Source organism: Leucopleurus acutus (genome assembly GCF_964270905.1).
Source record: "Leucopleurus acutus genome assembly, chromosome: 12".
NCBI lineage: Eukaryota > Metazoa > Chordata > Mammalia > Artiodactyla > Delphinidae > Leucopleurus > Leucopleurus acutus.
In genome coordinates this window covers 48,876,753-48,893,668 of record NC_139154.1, presented here as the reverse complement: position 1 = coordinate 48,893,668, position 16,916 = coordinate 48,876,753, and the positions used below count along the sequence as shown (strand labels likewise).

General features: G+C 38.8%; 1 protein-coding gene across 2 annotated transcripts in view; it reads right to left on the bottom strand.

Moving 5' to 3' along the window:
- Nucleotides 1-16,916, bottom strand: part of BABAM2 (BRISC and BRCA1 A complex member 2) — a 438,797-nt gene that overhangs the window by 387,349 nt on the left and 34,532 nt on the right. For both annotated transcript variants that reach the window (XM_082852207.1, XM_082852208.1), the window contains exon 3: nucleotides 10,964-11,040. In XM_082852207.1, coding sequence (XP_082708333.1) covers nucleotides 10,964-11,040 — 77 coding nt within the window. The remainder of the gene's footprint in view (nucleotides 1-10,963; nucleotides 11,041-16,916) is intronic.

Genomic DNA, 16,916 nt, shown 5'->3' with positions numbered 1-16,916 from the left:
AAGCCATATACCCAAAACTACATAGTATATGATTCCATTTATATGAAATTCTAAAACAGGCAAAACCGTTTACAATTTCAGAGAGAAGATAAGGATCAAGGGTTGGGGGATGGTGGTGGAAGGAACTGACTTATGGTGGAAAGAAAATGTTCTATACTTTTGGACGATGAAAATGTTCTACGTCTTGACTGTGGTGTAGTTAAATAGCTATTTATAGCTGCCAAAATGTATGGAATTGTTCATTAAAATGGGTGCTTTTTTTTTTTTTTTTTTGCAGTACGCGGGCCTCTCACTGTTGTGGCCTCTCCCGTTGCGGAGCACAGGCTCCGGACGCGCAGGCTCAGCGGCCATGGCGCACGGGCCCAGCTGCTCTGCAGCATGTGGGATCCTCCTGGACCGGGGCACAAACCTGTGTCCCCCGCATCGGCAGGCGTACTCTCAACCACTGCACCACCAGGGAAGCCCCCGGTACATTTTATTTTATGTAAATTATACTTCCATAAAGTTAATATAAAAAAGTGGGATATAAATTTCTATCTCAAAGTTACTGTGTGATTAAATGAGAACATGTATATAAATAAGCCTGTCTATAAAATATATGCTCAATAAGTTAGTCATAGCAATTTTATCAGTCACCTTTTAATAAACTATAATCAGCATCAAAGCCAGATTTTATACATATATAGTTAGCCTATAACTAAGCTGACTTCTGACTTTACAAATTTTTAATAATGTTAGTTGCTATTATTAAAAATTCTTCCAACATTCCATGAATTCCAAGAAGAAACATTCTGAAATACCAGGACAAAGGAATCCTCAAAATCTAAGGGAGAGTTAATGTCTAATCCACAAAATTAGCACTTCTTACTTGACTTTCAATGATCATTTTTTAAAACATTCACTAAATCAAAGGTGACCTGCCTCCCTAATTAGCCTCTAAAAATACCTTGAACGCTAGATAATAATAATCTTTAAGTAAATGAATCTTTTGAAAAGATAAAAATAAAGTAAAATGAAATATACTACCAAGAAAAATTATAATGCCTCTTGGCATGATGCCAAACTAAATCCCTGGACTTCTGTGTCCAAATTTTTATTTAGCCCAACTGTTACAAGTCCTAGTAAAATTGGTTCAATCCTCCTCTCCTTGCAGGTGATCTGGAGTCCCAGCCAAGGAGCCTCACAAAGAGCACAGCCATCGGAGCAGCAGGTTGGCAGGTGCCAATGAAGAACCAGATACGTCACAGAACAGTCGGCCATTTGACTATTGCCTTGGTCCGTCCTACTGAAGACTAAACAGTGTGAACAAAAGTAGAAAGAGGGGGGCTTCGCTGGTGGCGCAGTGGTTAAGAATCTGCCTGGCGCAGTGGTTAAGAATCTGCCTGCCAATGCAGGGGACATGGGTTCAAGCCCTGGTCCGGGAAGATCCCACATGCCGCAGAGCAACTAAGCCCATGCACCACAACTACTGAGCCGGCACTCTACAGCCTGCGAGCCACAACTACTGAGCCTGAGTGCCACAACTACTGAAGCCCACAAGCCACAACTCCTGAAGCCCACGCGCCTAGAGCCCATGCTCTGCAATAAGAGAAGCCACTGCAATAAGAAGCTCGCGCACCACAACGAAGAGTAGCTCCCACTCGCCACAACTAGAGAAAGCCTGTGCACAGCAACGAAGACCCAATACAGCCAATAAATAAATAAATGAATAAATAAATAAAAAGTAGAAAGAGGAAAGACAGGACATTTTAGAAGTACAACAAGCAAATCACTTGTATATAGGCTTTTTTTTTTTTAGAGAGACAGAGTAGTTTAATATGATTGTTTCCAAACATGGCAGCAGCACCTAAGAATTTTTTTTTTCTTTTTTTAATGCAGATACCTAGGAAACATCACAGGAAATTCAGATTCTGTAGGTCCAGACTGGGGTCTGGGAATAAAATAAGGTTGTTGGACTCTCCTTAAGGCCCTCCTCCAATTTTCCAATGTTATGATCCTGAAAGGCAGACTAATAATTAAACCCACTTTTTCCTTCACCCTCATTCTCCATGGGTTGCTGTCTGCTGTCACAGGAAACCAAGAAAGGTCACAGACCCAATTGAAAACAAAGCAAAGATAAACCACTGGTACAGGAGATTCATACAAGAGAGGAATTTAGGGAAACTGATTGGAGGGATGAAAAAGCCCTAGGAAAGGCAGGTGTTAGAGAATGGCAGAAAATAAATGAACTGAACTTCATGATATTACATGTTACATTTCCTGTCTCAGGGATTGTGAGCATCTAACACTTGGCTATTTCTTTTCCCCTCCTGTTTTAAAGTGAAAGTCTTAAAGAAAAGAAGAAAATTATGAGAGTATTTTTGTTTGTACTTTATACTATTGAAGAAGGACATTAAGTGAGCTAATATAAGGCTAAATATTGAATGCATAAATATTGCTCTATAATTCTATTCACTTTAGTAATTCAGTGAAAGATGAATCCATCCATCCTCTAGATCTTATCTAAGGAGTTGTGTTCCAGCTCCTCAAAAGCAAAGGTAGAGTCATATGGCTCCTTCAGGATGTAGGCCTCTAACGTAAGTTGCAAATACAAATATTTTGAGGGTATGTTTGCTCTTTGCTAAAAGCCCTAAATTTTTTGCATAAAGATTCTAAAATTCCAAAATTTTTACTTTTTAATGAAATTCATTGTTTTAAGGGAGAAACCTTTGAGGTCCCAGAAATTGTTCCATTTCGCCTGACTCATAATATGGTTAATGGAATGGGTCCTATGGAAACAGAATGTCTTTTTTGAAGAGCTTGTGAAATTACAATGAGGCTGATGCGAGCTCAGAGAGAAACTTTAATGAGGTAATCATCTATATTTTGTAAACAATTTAATAGTAACTTTGAATGTGATTATTGGTTTCTAGGTTGTTTTCTTTACACAGAAGCTACTTTGCTGAGCCTGCGAGCCACAACTACTGAAGTCCACGCGCCTAGAGCCTGTGCTCCGCAACAAGAGAAGCCACCGCAATGAGAAGCCCATGCACCGCAACGAAGAGTAGCCCCCACTCGCCGCAAGTAGAGAAAGCCCGCGCGCAGCAACGAAGACCCAACGCAGCCAAAAATAAATAAATTAATAAATTTTTTTTAAAAAGACCAAATTGTATGGTATGTAAAATATATCTTAATAAAAGCTACTATTAAAAAAAATCTACTTCAACCAGTACAGTGTATATAGGCTTTTGACTTGGACTGTCGTCAGCTGAGCTCCACCGAGGGGGGCCAAGGCGAGGCTGGAAGGGCAGCCTGTGACAGCCTCGAATGCTAGGCTGTGAGATTCGGTTGCTAAAATACTGAAGGGAAGGGCGAAAAGGTTAAAGCAGAAAGATTACTCGGTTAACATTTTCCAAATAGATTATTTATTTTAAACAATACAAGAAATTTTTCATAAAATAAAACTGTCATCCCAACAAAACTGCCAACAGTTACAGTCACAGCAGCCAACCTTTGAACCTACACAAAAGTTCAGAATATAAGGTATAAGAACAAAGCAAGTAAAGTGCAAAGTTCTTACAGATAAGATTAAATCAATAGAACCTTAATATCTCCTTCAGCTGATGCAACAAACTTCTCCAAAACACCACTGGGACCTTCTGGTGCCAGCAGTTTGGGGTTTAGTTTATGTTTGACAGCCATCAGGCAAAGCCCTTGAGTGTCTCTACACACCGCTACATAAGTGAAAAGGACAAAGAGCAGAGGAAAAAGAGCTTTCTGAGTTTACTATGCTGATTGGCTAAGACAAAGTAATATATAATAGACCTGAGATGCAAGAAGCACTGTGTCAATGCATACACACACACACACACGCACACAAACACACACACAGAGCAGCCAAACCACTTGAGATAGGATAAAAATGAAGTCGAATTTCAAGCTTCAGTAAAGCAGAAGTTCTGGAACACTATTTACAATTTGTCTATAAAAATCTTTGTGTATATTTGACCACTGTTTAATTAAATGATACATTCCATTTAAATAGCAGTTCTGAGATTGGTTTCCTTTTGTTGTAATCATTCTCCAAAAAATACACATTTAAATTTAGTGACATAGTATCGAAGCCTTGGAAATGCTTATACTCCTCTGAAGACAAGGAGACATAACATATTATTCAAATCATAATCGTTTTTTTTTTTCACTTTTTCCTCTGAAAAAAAGGCTTTTCCTCTGGGAAAGTCTTTCAACTTCAAAACCTTTGGAGATAATTTTTTGGCATGACTTCTTGACTCTGTCACAAATGGCTTTGAAATATTCATCATTCCTCTCAGATGATAAACAATGGCACTGCTTCTATTGCTAAAGACAAAGGGAAAATGCCTCTAGTTTCATGTGGAATCTCTTTAGAAAAAACTCCTGAAACACTGTAATAGATACCTCTCTGGGTACCTGCCCAGCCCGTGCTCACTTTGTGTTAAAATGGCCTCTAGTAACCATGATAGTACATGAACCAGAGCTCTTGGCTATATGACTGGATCCCAAGTGGACACCCAGCCCAAGATGCCAAACAGACCCTCTCACTCGAAGACCACAGACTGTCTCTTGTGGCCTTGAACTTAGTCACCATGTCCTAGGGGGCTCAGAAAGCCATTTCTGCTCAACATGAGGAGAAACAGAAATATGGGGGGAAAAGAATAAAGTGAATATGGTGACAAGAAAATATGTTTCAGGAGAAAGACAAAGACATACAAGAACACAGATGCTGACCAGCTACTATTGTGTCTGCCATCCTTCCAGTCCCTATCAGGCCTGGCTATACTTCCTGCCCTTGGGCACCATGGAGTTCACTTAATTCCTTATAAAGACAAACAAACTCTTTATTTACGTTTGTTCCAATGGGTTTCTTATAACCAAACAGTCCCTGATTAAAATAAATTGTTAGTATGAAAAATAGAAATTTTAAACAAAAGATAATTTCAAATTTGAAACCAGTGTTAGGAAACCATTTGATTTCGGCCACAGATTTGCTTGATATAATTTAAAATATTTCAATTATCTCTCTTTATAGATACATAATAGTGTTACTCAAAAAACTTGTAAAATTGAGAATATTTCAGAGTTCTTCCTCATCAAACCTCTTCATTATCATATCCAAAGAATGAACATGGTCCATTCATTACACAAACACAAATTCCCCTCTAAATACCAGGCAATAAGGTACAGGTTACAAATAAAATACGAGCAAAACAGCTTCACACCCGCCCTATTTAAATAGGACGCAAAAAAACACAAACACAATAATTTCTTCAAGAGTTAAGTGCTGTAGCGCCTGACTATTTTTACAAATATGCATTTACAAAAATCTCGCTGATCTTCCTCTGTGAATTTTGCTGTAATGGGCATATTTTCACTCATTTTAGTGGCACCATCCTAGATCTTAACATTTGTTTTATTTAAATCAATTTCATCACTGATGATTCACTTTTCCAATCCTCTTTAAGTAAGTACCAGTTGTCTCTTCTACAATCATGAAATTCAAGGACTTTTTTTTTTATTAATTTTTATTGGAGTATGGTTGCTTTACGATGTTGTGTTAGAAGGACTTCTCTTTATCAGATATCCTTTGATATCTTCCATGAGAATCTTACACAAATTGGCAATGTTTTCAATGCCCAACAGTTTTCTCTTCACATTGAAAAGAGCTGAGGAGACAATAACGTCATTCCTAATGTACTGTAATCTTCTGGTCTTTTTTACTTCAGTTATTTCATTTTACATGTGGGTAATTCTGTAGGAATAAATTCATGAATTCATGAGTAGAAATGTGCCCTCTCCTTTGTCTTTCATTCTCACTATCATTAACTGCAAAATTTATAGATGAACTGTTTCCTAGTATATAAAATATCACAAAATATAAAATTTGGTTACATAATATTGTCATTAATCTGCTTTGAGAAGGCAGAGTAAAATATATAAGAGGAAATAGAAACAGACTCCAAATCTGCAAAGTACTGTACGTCCTTCCTGTTTTCTGAATTGTTAAGAGCAATGTTCCAATTACAAATTCCTTGTACAATAAATAACTTCTAAAGATTGAATTTCTGTTGGCAAAAGACTGATACAAGTAACAGAATGTCACATTCTTATTTTTCCAATTCAATTAACTTTTGTAAATACAGTTTCCATAATCAATTGTCTTTTCCTTTTATTTGGCTATACGCTGCTTAAGGTTAGGAGTCTGACTCACCTTAATGTGCAAGAATCTCAGTATATAAAGTTCATCTATTTCTCAATTATTATAGAGCATTCTACAGGCTAAATTAAGTCTCTAGCATATAATGATGATATCAAGCAATAACTTAATAGGACATAACTACAACATATGGTAAATACCAGTCCAAATACCCTTATCACCAATGTTATAAAAGCTTACAGTAGTGAGAGGATACAGGATACTAGTAAATGCTTCCTAACATAAACTCATACAGCTAGAAAGATCTTTGTGAAGTCACATTACTTCTGGCTCAAGACTGTGGACTGACCACAAACATTTATTTCCTCTCTCTCCTAAGACCCACCCTCTCATTAAATGATAGTGGAGGAACAGAAAGATAAAAATCAAAAACAACAGGAGAGTGAAGAGGAAGGGAAAACAGTAGCAACATTTCCACAAATTCCTAGAAGGCAGAATGCAGATGGAAGAGTAGTACTTGAAGAGACAGGGCAGAGAAAGCTTTAGTTGCAATAATGAGAGGAAGAGGCTACTGATGAGGAGGAAGCCATCTGTCCTGGTAAAGCCATAAAAACTTGTAGTCATCCGGCGTAAGGAGAGGCAAGAATGAGACAAGGAGCTAAGAACAGGGAGACTGACTAAAAGCTCCACAGGCAATAATCTATATACCCATCTCCCAAAAATGGCATGGTGGCCAGATATGTATCCCCAGGAAAAAAATATAGAAGACTTTCTTAAAAAACAGAATAAACTATTTGGGGGAGAGCTAGAACAGCTGAACTCCAAATATGACACGTAGGGGTGCTCATATTAACAGCCTGCCCACCATTAACCCACATACTCTATTAAGTCCTGCCCATACTGAAGTCCCAATCAGAGTTTTATCATGTTTTAAATATAAATGGACAACCAAAACCCATCTTTTATTTGAGGAAAGGCTATAGAATAACAGAGGTTAAAAAAAAATGATAAAAATATAATCCCTGGGGAAAATCAAAATAATTCAGAAAACAGAAAAAAAAACTATATCCTTCAAAAACTTTTAAGATACTACATTCATAAAATAAGAACAAAATGTTGCAAAAGAGAAACAGAGCTCTTAGAGCTCTTAAAAATTAAGATACCTGGGCTTCCCTGGTGGCGCAGTGGTTAAGAATCTGCCTGCCAATGCAGGGGACACGGGTTCGAGTCCTGGTCCGGGAAGATCCCATGTGCCATGGAGCAACTAAGCCTGTGTGCCACAACTACTGAGCCTGTGCTCTAAGGCCCACATGCCATAACTACTGAGCCCATGTGCCACAACTACTGAGCCCATGCACCCAGAGCCTGTGCTCAGCAACAAGAGAAGCCACCACAATGAGAAGCCCATGCACCACAACAAAGAGTAGCCCCCGCTCTCACCACAACTAGAGAAAGCTCAAGCACAGCAACAAAGACCCAATGCAGCCAAAAATAAATAAATTTATTAAAAAATAAAATTAAGATACCTAATTATGACTGTGGTAATAAAAAATTATCAGAGGAGCTACAGGAAAGGTGGAAGGATGGAGGGAGGAGTGGAATCTGAGCAAGTTGTTTGAGACTGTGGTCCAGCAAAATAACAAGGTAACCTGTTTACCAAGACATAATTCTAAAAACACAGAATTTTCAATACACAGATTCTACACAAGGTCAAATCCAAGAGAATAATAAAGGTAAATCCCATAGTGATAACTGCAGGAGCAGGCCTGCAGAGTAATCATTCAAGCAATTTGTGGACAAAGCACAGATGGCAACTGTAGATTTAGAACAGACAGTAAATTATCACCCTTGACAATGCAAAAGGAAAATAACAGAAGACAGAAGTTGGGAGGGTGAGGAAGAGGAATGGAAGGAAGGTCAGGGGCTAATATCTTCATTTTATAAAGTGAGAAGCCAAAAGACACCGTCTATGGTTAACGGGAAACTAAATAAAAGCACACTAAGTGGTCATGATTACTGCACAGAGATTTTGCTTAAGTAATAACAGTGATAACTGTGTGCCAGGCACTGACTAAGAACTTTTGGGAGCTGTTCACTTACCTATATAATACAATGCTTTAAATGATCCTTTAAAAGAAAAGAAAAGAAAAAATTTGAAGCTACAGGGTAACCAACACAGGAACCAATAGTGGTGGTAAAATTACACTACAGAGGAGAAGAGAGAGATAAAGGGTGCAGTGAAAATAGGCTGATACCTTATGCATCAGAGCAGAAAATCAAAAGATAGTAATATCTAAAATTGATAAGCCAAGAAATAGAGACATAAGCACATTACTTAGATATGTGGCGATCATCCCCAGGAGAACTAAACACTGAAACATTTTTTTTTTAAGATTTTAAGTGGTTCCCTTGAGAAAGAGGACTAGGGTTGGGGAGAAATGGAACAGAGGACTACTGTTTTCATGTATTAAAAAATGTTTGAATTATTTACATTTTTAGTAAATGCGAATGATTTACTTTGATCATTTTCTTCAAATTTAGTCAAAAATATTTTTCCCCCAAAAAAGTAGCAACCTAGTCTGTCCTACTACCTCAGACAGGTGAAATTCTTTTGTATTTTAATGGTTTCCAGAGAATGATCTAACAATGAAAGGTTAGCAAGTCAGCACGTCACAAATTTTTTGGTTCACGTTGCATTTGGTAAATTAATATAAAGTGATTCTGCGAATACTAAGATGTGGCCTTTCCTAGCCTATAGTGGTCTGAAAGACACTGCTTACCCATCTGTCCCACCTTCAACATCTTTGTTCTTTATTCCTCTGTATAAGAATTGAGAGACTTTCATACCCCATTCACTAGTACAGTTTCAAGAAAGAAAATTCCTGATGAGATTATTGATACTAACCAACCAAAGCTATCATCATTTCCACACGAGGCTAGAGCTTCAGTACTGGTAATTATGGCAGAGAAGGGCTGATGCAACCTAGGCAGATGCTGTAGATGGTGGACTAAATCCTACAGTAAGTCCTGCATACTATTCATGGAGGTCACAAACCAGTGGTTCAAGAGCTCAAGCCAGCCCACAAACACATCAGTCTGGCCTGCATAATGCTGGCCCACATTGTAATTTTGAAGAAGTGGCCTACATCTAAAACTGAGAATTCAAATAAAAATTCAGATTTCTGCCTTTTCTCAATAAATCAGTAAGGGCAACCCCTCGAAACTGGGTAGGAGTGCCCCAATTTGCCACACCTAGGCTGCTTCCCTCATTCATGTTACCAGCCTGGCCTTGTAGCCATTTGTATTTCTGACCTTTGCTATAAAAGATAAAACGTGTGCATGCCCACTTGACCACAATTTACTCCCTGCCAACTGCCTTACTTTGTTTTTGTTTTGTTTTGTTAACATCTTTTTTGGAGTATAATTGCTTTACAATGGTGTGTTAGTTTCTGCTTTATAACAAAGTGAATCAGCTATACATATACATATATCCCCATATCTCTTCCCTCTTGCATCTCCCTCCCTCCCGCCCTCCCTATCCCACCCCTCCAGGTGGTCACAAAGCACCGAGCTGATCTCTCTGTGCTATACGGCTGCTTCCCACTAGTTATCTATTTTATATTTGGTAGTGTATATATGTCCATGCCACTCTCTCACTTTGTCCCAACTTACCCTTCCCCCTCCCCCATCCTCAAGTCCATTCTCTAGTAGGTCTGCGTCTTTATTCCCATCTTGCCCCTAGGTTCTTCATCACCATTTTTTTTTTTTAAGATTCCATATATAGGGCTTCCCTGGTGGCGCAGTGGTTGAGAGTCCGCCTGCCGATGCAGGGGACGCGGGTTCGTGCCCCGGTCCGGGAAGATCCCACATGCCGCGGAGCGGCTGGGCCCGTGAGCCATGGCCGCTGAGCCTGCGCGTCCGGAGCCACAACAGTGAGAGGCCCACGTACCGCAAAAAAAAAAAAAAAAAAGATTCCATATATATGTGTTAGCATACAGTATTTGTTTTCCTCTTTCTGACTTATTTCAATCTGTAGGACAGGCTCTAGGTCCATCCACCTCACTACAAATAACTCAATTTTGTTTCTTTTTATGGCTGAGTAATATTGCATTGTATTTATGTGCCACATCTTCTTTATCCATTCATCTGTCAATGGACACTTAGGTTGTTTCCATGTCCTGGCTATTGTAAATAGAGCTGCCATGAACATTGTGGTACATGAGTCTTTGAATTACGGTTTTCTCCAGGAATATGCCCAGTAGTGGGATTGCTGGGTTGTATGGTAGTTCTATTTTTAGTTTTTTAAGGAACCTCCATACTGTTCTCCATAGTGGCTGCACCAATTTACATTCCCACCAACAGTGCAAGAGGGTTCCCTTTTCTCCACACCCTCTCCAGCATTTATTGTTTGTAGATTTTTTGATGATGGCCATTCTGACCGGTGAGAGATGATATCTCAATGTAGTTTTGATTTGCATTTCTCTAATGATTAATGATGTTGAGCATTCTTTCATGTGTTTGTTGGCAATCTGTGTATCTTCTTTGGAGAAATGTCTATTTAGGTCTTCTGCCCATTTTTGGATTGGGTTGTCTGTTTTTTTGATATTGAGCTGCATGTCTTACTTTGACTAGAACTAGGACTGAAAGACAAATTTTCAAAAAGTGGTAAATCCTTCTGATCAGTATCTTAGGAGATAACACCTAAAAGCCAGAAATAAAAACTAAAGCACAAAATCCAATAGCTAGCACTGTAATCTACATTTTTCAGTAGAAGAGTCATCATTTACTTACATTTTAATGTCTCTCCAGCATATGGTATGTGCAATTTAAATCGGTCACAGTTGGGTCCAGGAGTCAATGACGTGCAGCTTTAAAAAAAAGAAAGAGAAGAAAAGAGTTTCTTAAAATCCCGCATATTTACAATATTTAATAAGTTAATAAAAAGTGATCCTTAAAAACAAACGATTAAAACACTGGCTTATAGAACAAAATAAAAGCCCTTAATGGTCATGGAAGCCAAGACACAGCAAGACTTGCACTCAAACAAATAATTCATTTCTCCCACAATGAAACCTATATGCCTTCTAACAATGAATACCAACACTGCTTCAACTACTTCTCTCAAAGCAGTGTATCTCGACTTTGAAAACAGGTATATGATCCAAAACAGGTCTGTAGTCTTTGATGTCAAGAGCTGCAAAAGAAGAGTAGTTTTATGGTCATATTTTAAATATAGACTCTTAGTTTTCACTCAGTTAGTACTAAAAAGAGCCCACTTGTGGTCTTTTTCTGGTACCAGATGGTTTTCTCTCTTTTCCCGAAAATAAGGCGCTTCCTCTAGATTTGGCACCCCATAACTTACATCTGTAGCAGAGCACAATGCACTGCACTCAGTTTCAGATAAAATGCAAATCTAAAAGGAGGGTGAGTTAGTCACCCAGGTCTCAACAGCTTGTTTTTTTTTTTAATCTATTACTTCACAAAGTTATACAATACTCTTTGTTCTTTACAGAGATTTACTTTGTAAGATATCTCTCATAATCTTCTGAGTCATAACTTCAACTGCATAACAGCAGTATTGGCTTCATAAATTAATAAAATATTAATATGAAGTCAGTCAAGGAAGTTGTATGTCTTCATTTAGTCAAAAAAAAAGCAAGGTTTTTAATTTGTAAAGAAGGCTAATTTTCATTCATAATTCCAAAACTGCCTATGAAACATTTCTGAAAAAGAACCTACAAAAGTAGTTTAAGGAAAGGAAGCATTGTTAGAACAAATGTACAACTTTCCGAGATGGCCACTTTGAAGGGCAACAGTCATTTGAAACTAAATTTAAGAAGTGCTGGCTCGAAGAAAAACTAACTCAGATCTCAGATTAACTATTACTTTTTCCCAAAACTATGTGAATGTGAAAGAGAAAAGAAGCAGACAGAAACTTTAATGTATTTAACATAAATCACTAGGTTGATTATTCCTCTTTACCTTTAGGGGCCAATAAAAATATTAGTTTATAAACTAAACAAAATTGCACTAGTCATTGCAGAGTAATCTACTTTAATGTTTTACAGGTTTTAAGAACACAGTCTCCTTTACCTTTCAATATAAAAAATTCTTCAGGGCACATTTTATTAAAGGTACTAAAATATTTCTCTTATAGTATAATCTTTTCTACCTCACAACATAGTAGTTCTTTGAAAACACTTATGGAAAACACATAAATTTTCGCATTATAAAATACAAAGGGACAGAAATGACCCTATAAGCAACACTAAGAATTTTTTCTCTTATATTCAACCAGCAATGTTTTTAAATGATTTTTTTTAAAAATATTCAATCAAGTGTCTTTTGGGGTCTTGAAGATCATCAAATTACCTACACCGCTTAATGACTGAAGTTATTAATAGTACAGGAAATCCTCAGGATTAATCTGATTCTGGTTTGTTTGAATAACTCATCCTTCTTCAATGTGAATTAGGTTTCTAAATTCTTACATTCACGGTGGGGCCACACTTTACATTATTCACTTTATGCCTTAACCACGACTAGGAAAGTGTTTTTGCGCTCTGCCTCTTCACCTTCCTCCCTTCCTACTTGAAGGGCTGGTTCCAGCCACCTCAGGGTGTAGAAAAATACATTCCTCCACCTGCGTGATTCACTCACTGATTCTTTTCACTTAGATAAGATTTATTGAACATTGTTCTATGTATTAGGAATACAGGGTGGACAAGACAGACAAGAGCTACAGTCTCACGATAATTAAATTCTAGCGAGGGAAGGAGATCTAGCGAGGGACGGAGAAATGATAAAAAAAGGAGACAGGGCTTCCCTGGTGGCGCAGTGGTTGAGAGTCCGCCTGCCGATGCAGGGGACACGGGTTCGTGCCCTGGTCCGGGAAGATCCCACATGCCGCGGAGCGGCTGGGCCCGTGAGCCATGGCCGCTGTGCCTGCGCATCCGGAGCCTGTGCTCCGCAACGGGAGAGGCTACAACAGTGAGAGGCCCAGTGTATCGCAAAAAAAAAAAAAAAAGGAGACAAACACACAAAGATGGTTTAAGATTGCTAAATGTGATGAAGAAAATAAAACAGCGAGCTGCAATAAAACAGGAGCCACATTACATTGGAAGGCTGGGGAAGACCCCTGGAGGAGGTGAAATCCGAAACCTGAATAACGCGAAGGGGCCAACCATGAAAGCTCTGGGGAAGAGCGTTCCAGCTAGAGGAAACAGCTGGTGCAAAGGCGTGAAGGCAGGAACAAGTTTGATATTTCTGGGGGAAGGAATCTTGCTAAGTCTGGGCAATGCGGCTAGAGCAGAGTGACTGAGAGAGAAAACAGCAAAAGACCAGGACAAGAGATTAAGCAAGGGACAGACCACGCAGAGCCCTGGAAGTGGTGGCGGTTGATCCAGGTTTTACTCTAAGCACAAAGGAAGGTTTTAGGAAGAGTAACATTATCTGATTCTAAGCTTTTAAAAGATTACCCAGTATACTGTATGGAAAAGGGAACTGTAAAGAGGCAAAACGGAAACGAGGAGACCAGAAACGAGTCCATTTCAGTCCAAGAATGATGCTAGGTACTTGGATGAGGGAAACAGCAGTGGCAAGGGAGACCAGAAGGTTTATTCAATAGGGACAACTAGCAGAGAAGCTCACATTTAGGGAGAAGGGAAGTCAAGAGCTGAAAGTGTGAGATGACAGCCAAGTCTCACATGGACACAGAGGCAGATCCATGGGTGGGCCAGCCAATCTATACAGGCCACTAACACAGCACGAAAAAGAAGAAAAGATAGAAGAAAAACTCACCTTAGAAGAGTCCTGTTGTTGGAAAGATCACTTACTTGAAGTGGGGATGGTGTCAGGGGTAATACTCCTCAAACAGGAGTATAAACAGGTTATGTCACTAATCTCCAGTGAACTGTAGGGCTTCTGTTTTGCTGAGAGGTATACACAAATTTGGGGCCAAGAACTGAACTGTTCAAGGGAACAGAGACAAGAAAGGCTAAGCTGGTCTCTCTCTCCTAAAAAGTAGTCAGCTTCTCCTCCAATTAAATACTGAGAAAATTATTTAAAATATCTTGTTATGCTCTGTCTTTCATATTACCTAGGATAAATAGCTTTATGGGAAACAAACCAATGTCATGTTACCTAAAGGTTCTTTTAAGATTAAACTAAAATGTTTCCGCTTTTTTAATTACCTCTGTCTAAAACTGGTTTTGGATGGACTTCCCTGGTGGCGCAGTGGTTAAGAATCCACCTGCCAATGTAGGAGACACGGGTTCGAGCCCTGGTCCGGAAAGATCCCACATGCCACAGAACAACAAAGCCCGTGCATCACAACTACTGTGCTCTAGCGCCCGAGAGCCACAACTACTGAGCCCGTGTGCCACAACTACTGAAGCCCAAGAGCCTAGAGCCCGTGCTACGCGACAAGAGAAGCCACCACAATGAGAAGCCCACACACCGCAGAGAAGAGGAGCCCCCGCTCACCGCAAGTAGAGAAAACCCGCGAGCAACAACGAAGACCCAGTGCAGCCAAAAGTAAATAAATAAAATTTTAAAATTTATTAAAAAACATAAAAAAATAAAATAAAATTGGTTTTGGTCATGTTATTTAATATACCATGAAATTTCAAATCACACTCAAAGAGTGTTTTTCTGTTAATCAAAAAAGGGGTTAAAAAAAAAAAGGGCACGGGTTAAAAAGTACTGAAAACCACATACGGATAGTATGCCTCCACGTACGGAAAAGATAGATCAATGTGTGTGTATGTCTATGTACATAACAGATTTCAAAAGGACCGTCACCAAAATGTAGCAGGATTTGGGGTGATTTTTAGAATGTTCTTCAACTACCTTTCTGCATTGTTTTGATTAATAATGAACATGAACTATTCTACAATTATATAAATAGTTTAAAGCTAAATACATTCTTTTTATATTTGTCTCAGGAAACTTGGCTATGATGGCTTGATTTATCTTTTTCTTCTAAAGTGCTTCACTCCTCTTCAAAAGGAAAGAAGGCAGGATGATCTACCTATAAAGAGTCTTCAGGTAAAGTATATGAAAGTCTTTATATTGTGATATCACAAAATGTCACATTTGTAACACTTATTATCTCTCACAGTTTCTTATGTGGCAGGGTTTGGGAATGGCTTGGCAGGGCAGTTCTGGTGTAAGGCCTCCCATGAAGCTGCAGTCAAATGCAGTTACAGAGAACTAATACAGTGGGAAAGTTCATTCTCCTAGAAAGGCACCTCCTTACACAAGTATGAAAATGCTAGTAAATAAAAAGCTACCAACTTCATTAAAATTATATTTGTATAATGGCAACTTGTCCTAACACACAGTTAGATCCAAGGTTTAAAAAACCAATATTCCAAACTGAGTATCTTTTAATAGTAAAATAATTTTTAAATGACTTAGAAATTGCTGACAACTTAAATGTAATTTCAAATTTGTCTCTCAACTATATTTTTTTGTTTAATTTTTTTTTTTTTTTTTTTTGCCACGCCAAGCAGAGGCTTGTGGGATCTTAGTTCCCTGATCAGGGATTGAACCCACGCCCTCAGCAGTGAAAGCACGGAGTCCTAACCACTAGACCGCCAGGGAATTCCCTCTCAACTATACTTCCTGAGTGCTTACTACAGGTCAGGCAGTGTGCTGGGCACTGGGAATACAGCAGTGACAAGAACAAAACACATATCTTGGCATTATAACATAAAAAGGATTTTTGGATGAACTATGCTCTAAAAATGTATCTTTCACTAAATTCTAATTACCCCAATATCTGGGGACTCAAGATTTTAAAGTTTAACATGTGGAAGAACAAAGTAGGTTGAGTTCCCTTTTAAAAAGATTATGCAAGTGGGAATTCTCAAGTGGGGATTCAGGTTAACAACAAATCAGGCAGTTTACTCTGGTTCTTTATTACAGAAATTGCAGCTAACCATTGGCACGTTGAAATGCTAAGCATAATAACCTTCTTATACTCTCATTCCTATGATCTCTTATTTTACATCTAATCACGACTCTCAGTATTATTATTGATCTATTTTCTAATTGTGGTTTGTTTTTCCTACCAGATCTAAGATTCCTGGTGCCAAGAACTGCTTTACAGTTTTAAAAATGTCTTAGTACAGCATCTAGCACAGTGCTAAGCACCCAGCACTGATGAAATTTTACTGTATGATTGTAATCATCAGCTAAACTCAAAAACTGTCATTTTACAGATGACAACAGATTAGAAACCACTTCCACTTCTGGCCACATCTTATTCTCCTGGGCCTAAGCATCTTTTCTTTTTTTTTTTTTTTAATTTTTATTTATTTATTTTTGGCTGCGTCAGGTCTTCATTGCTGTGTGCAGGTTTTCTCTAGTTGTGGCGAGTGGGGGCTAATAATCTTCATTGCGGTGCACGGGCTTCTCATTGCAGTGGCTTCTCTTGTTGTGGAGCACAGGCGCCAGGCGCGTGGGCTTCAGTAGTTGCGCCTCACGGGCTCTAGAGCGCAGGCTCAGTAGTTGTGGTGCATGGGCTTAGTTGCTCCGTGGCATGTGGGATCTTCCCGGACCAGGGATCAAACCTGTGTCCCCTGCACTGGCAGGCAGATTCTTATCCACTGCGCCCCCAGGGAAGCCCAAGCCTAAGCATCTTTAAATCATCTTTAAATCTCTAGAATCCAGCAGCACTGGTGTCCAGAACGTGGCTACTCCACCGACTATGTATGGAGATAAAGGTTTGTTGAATGAA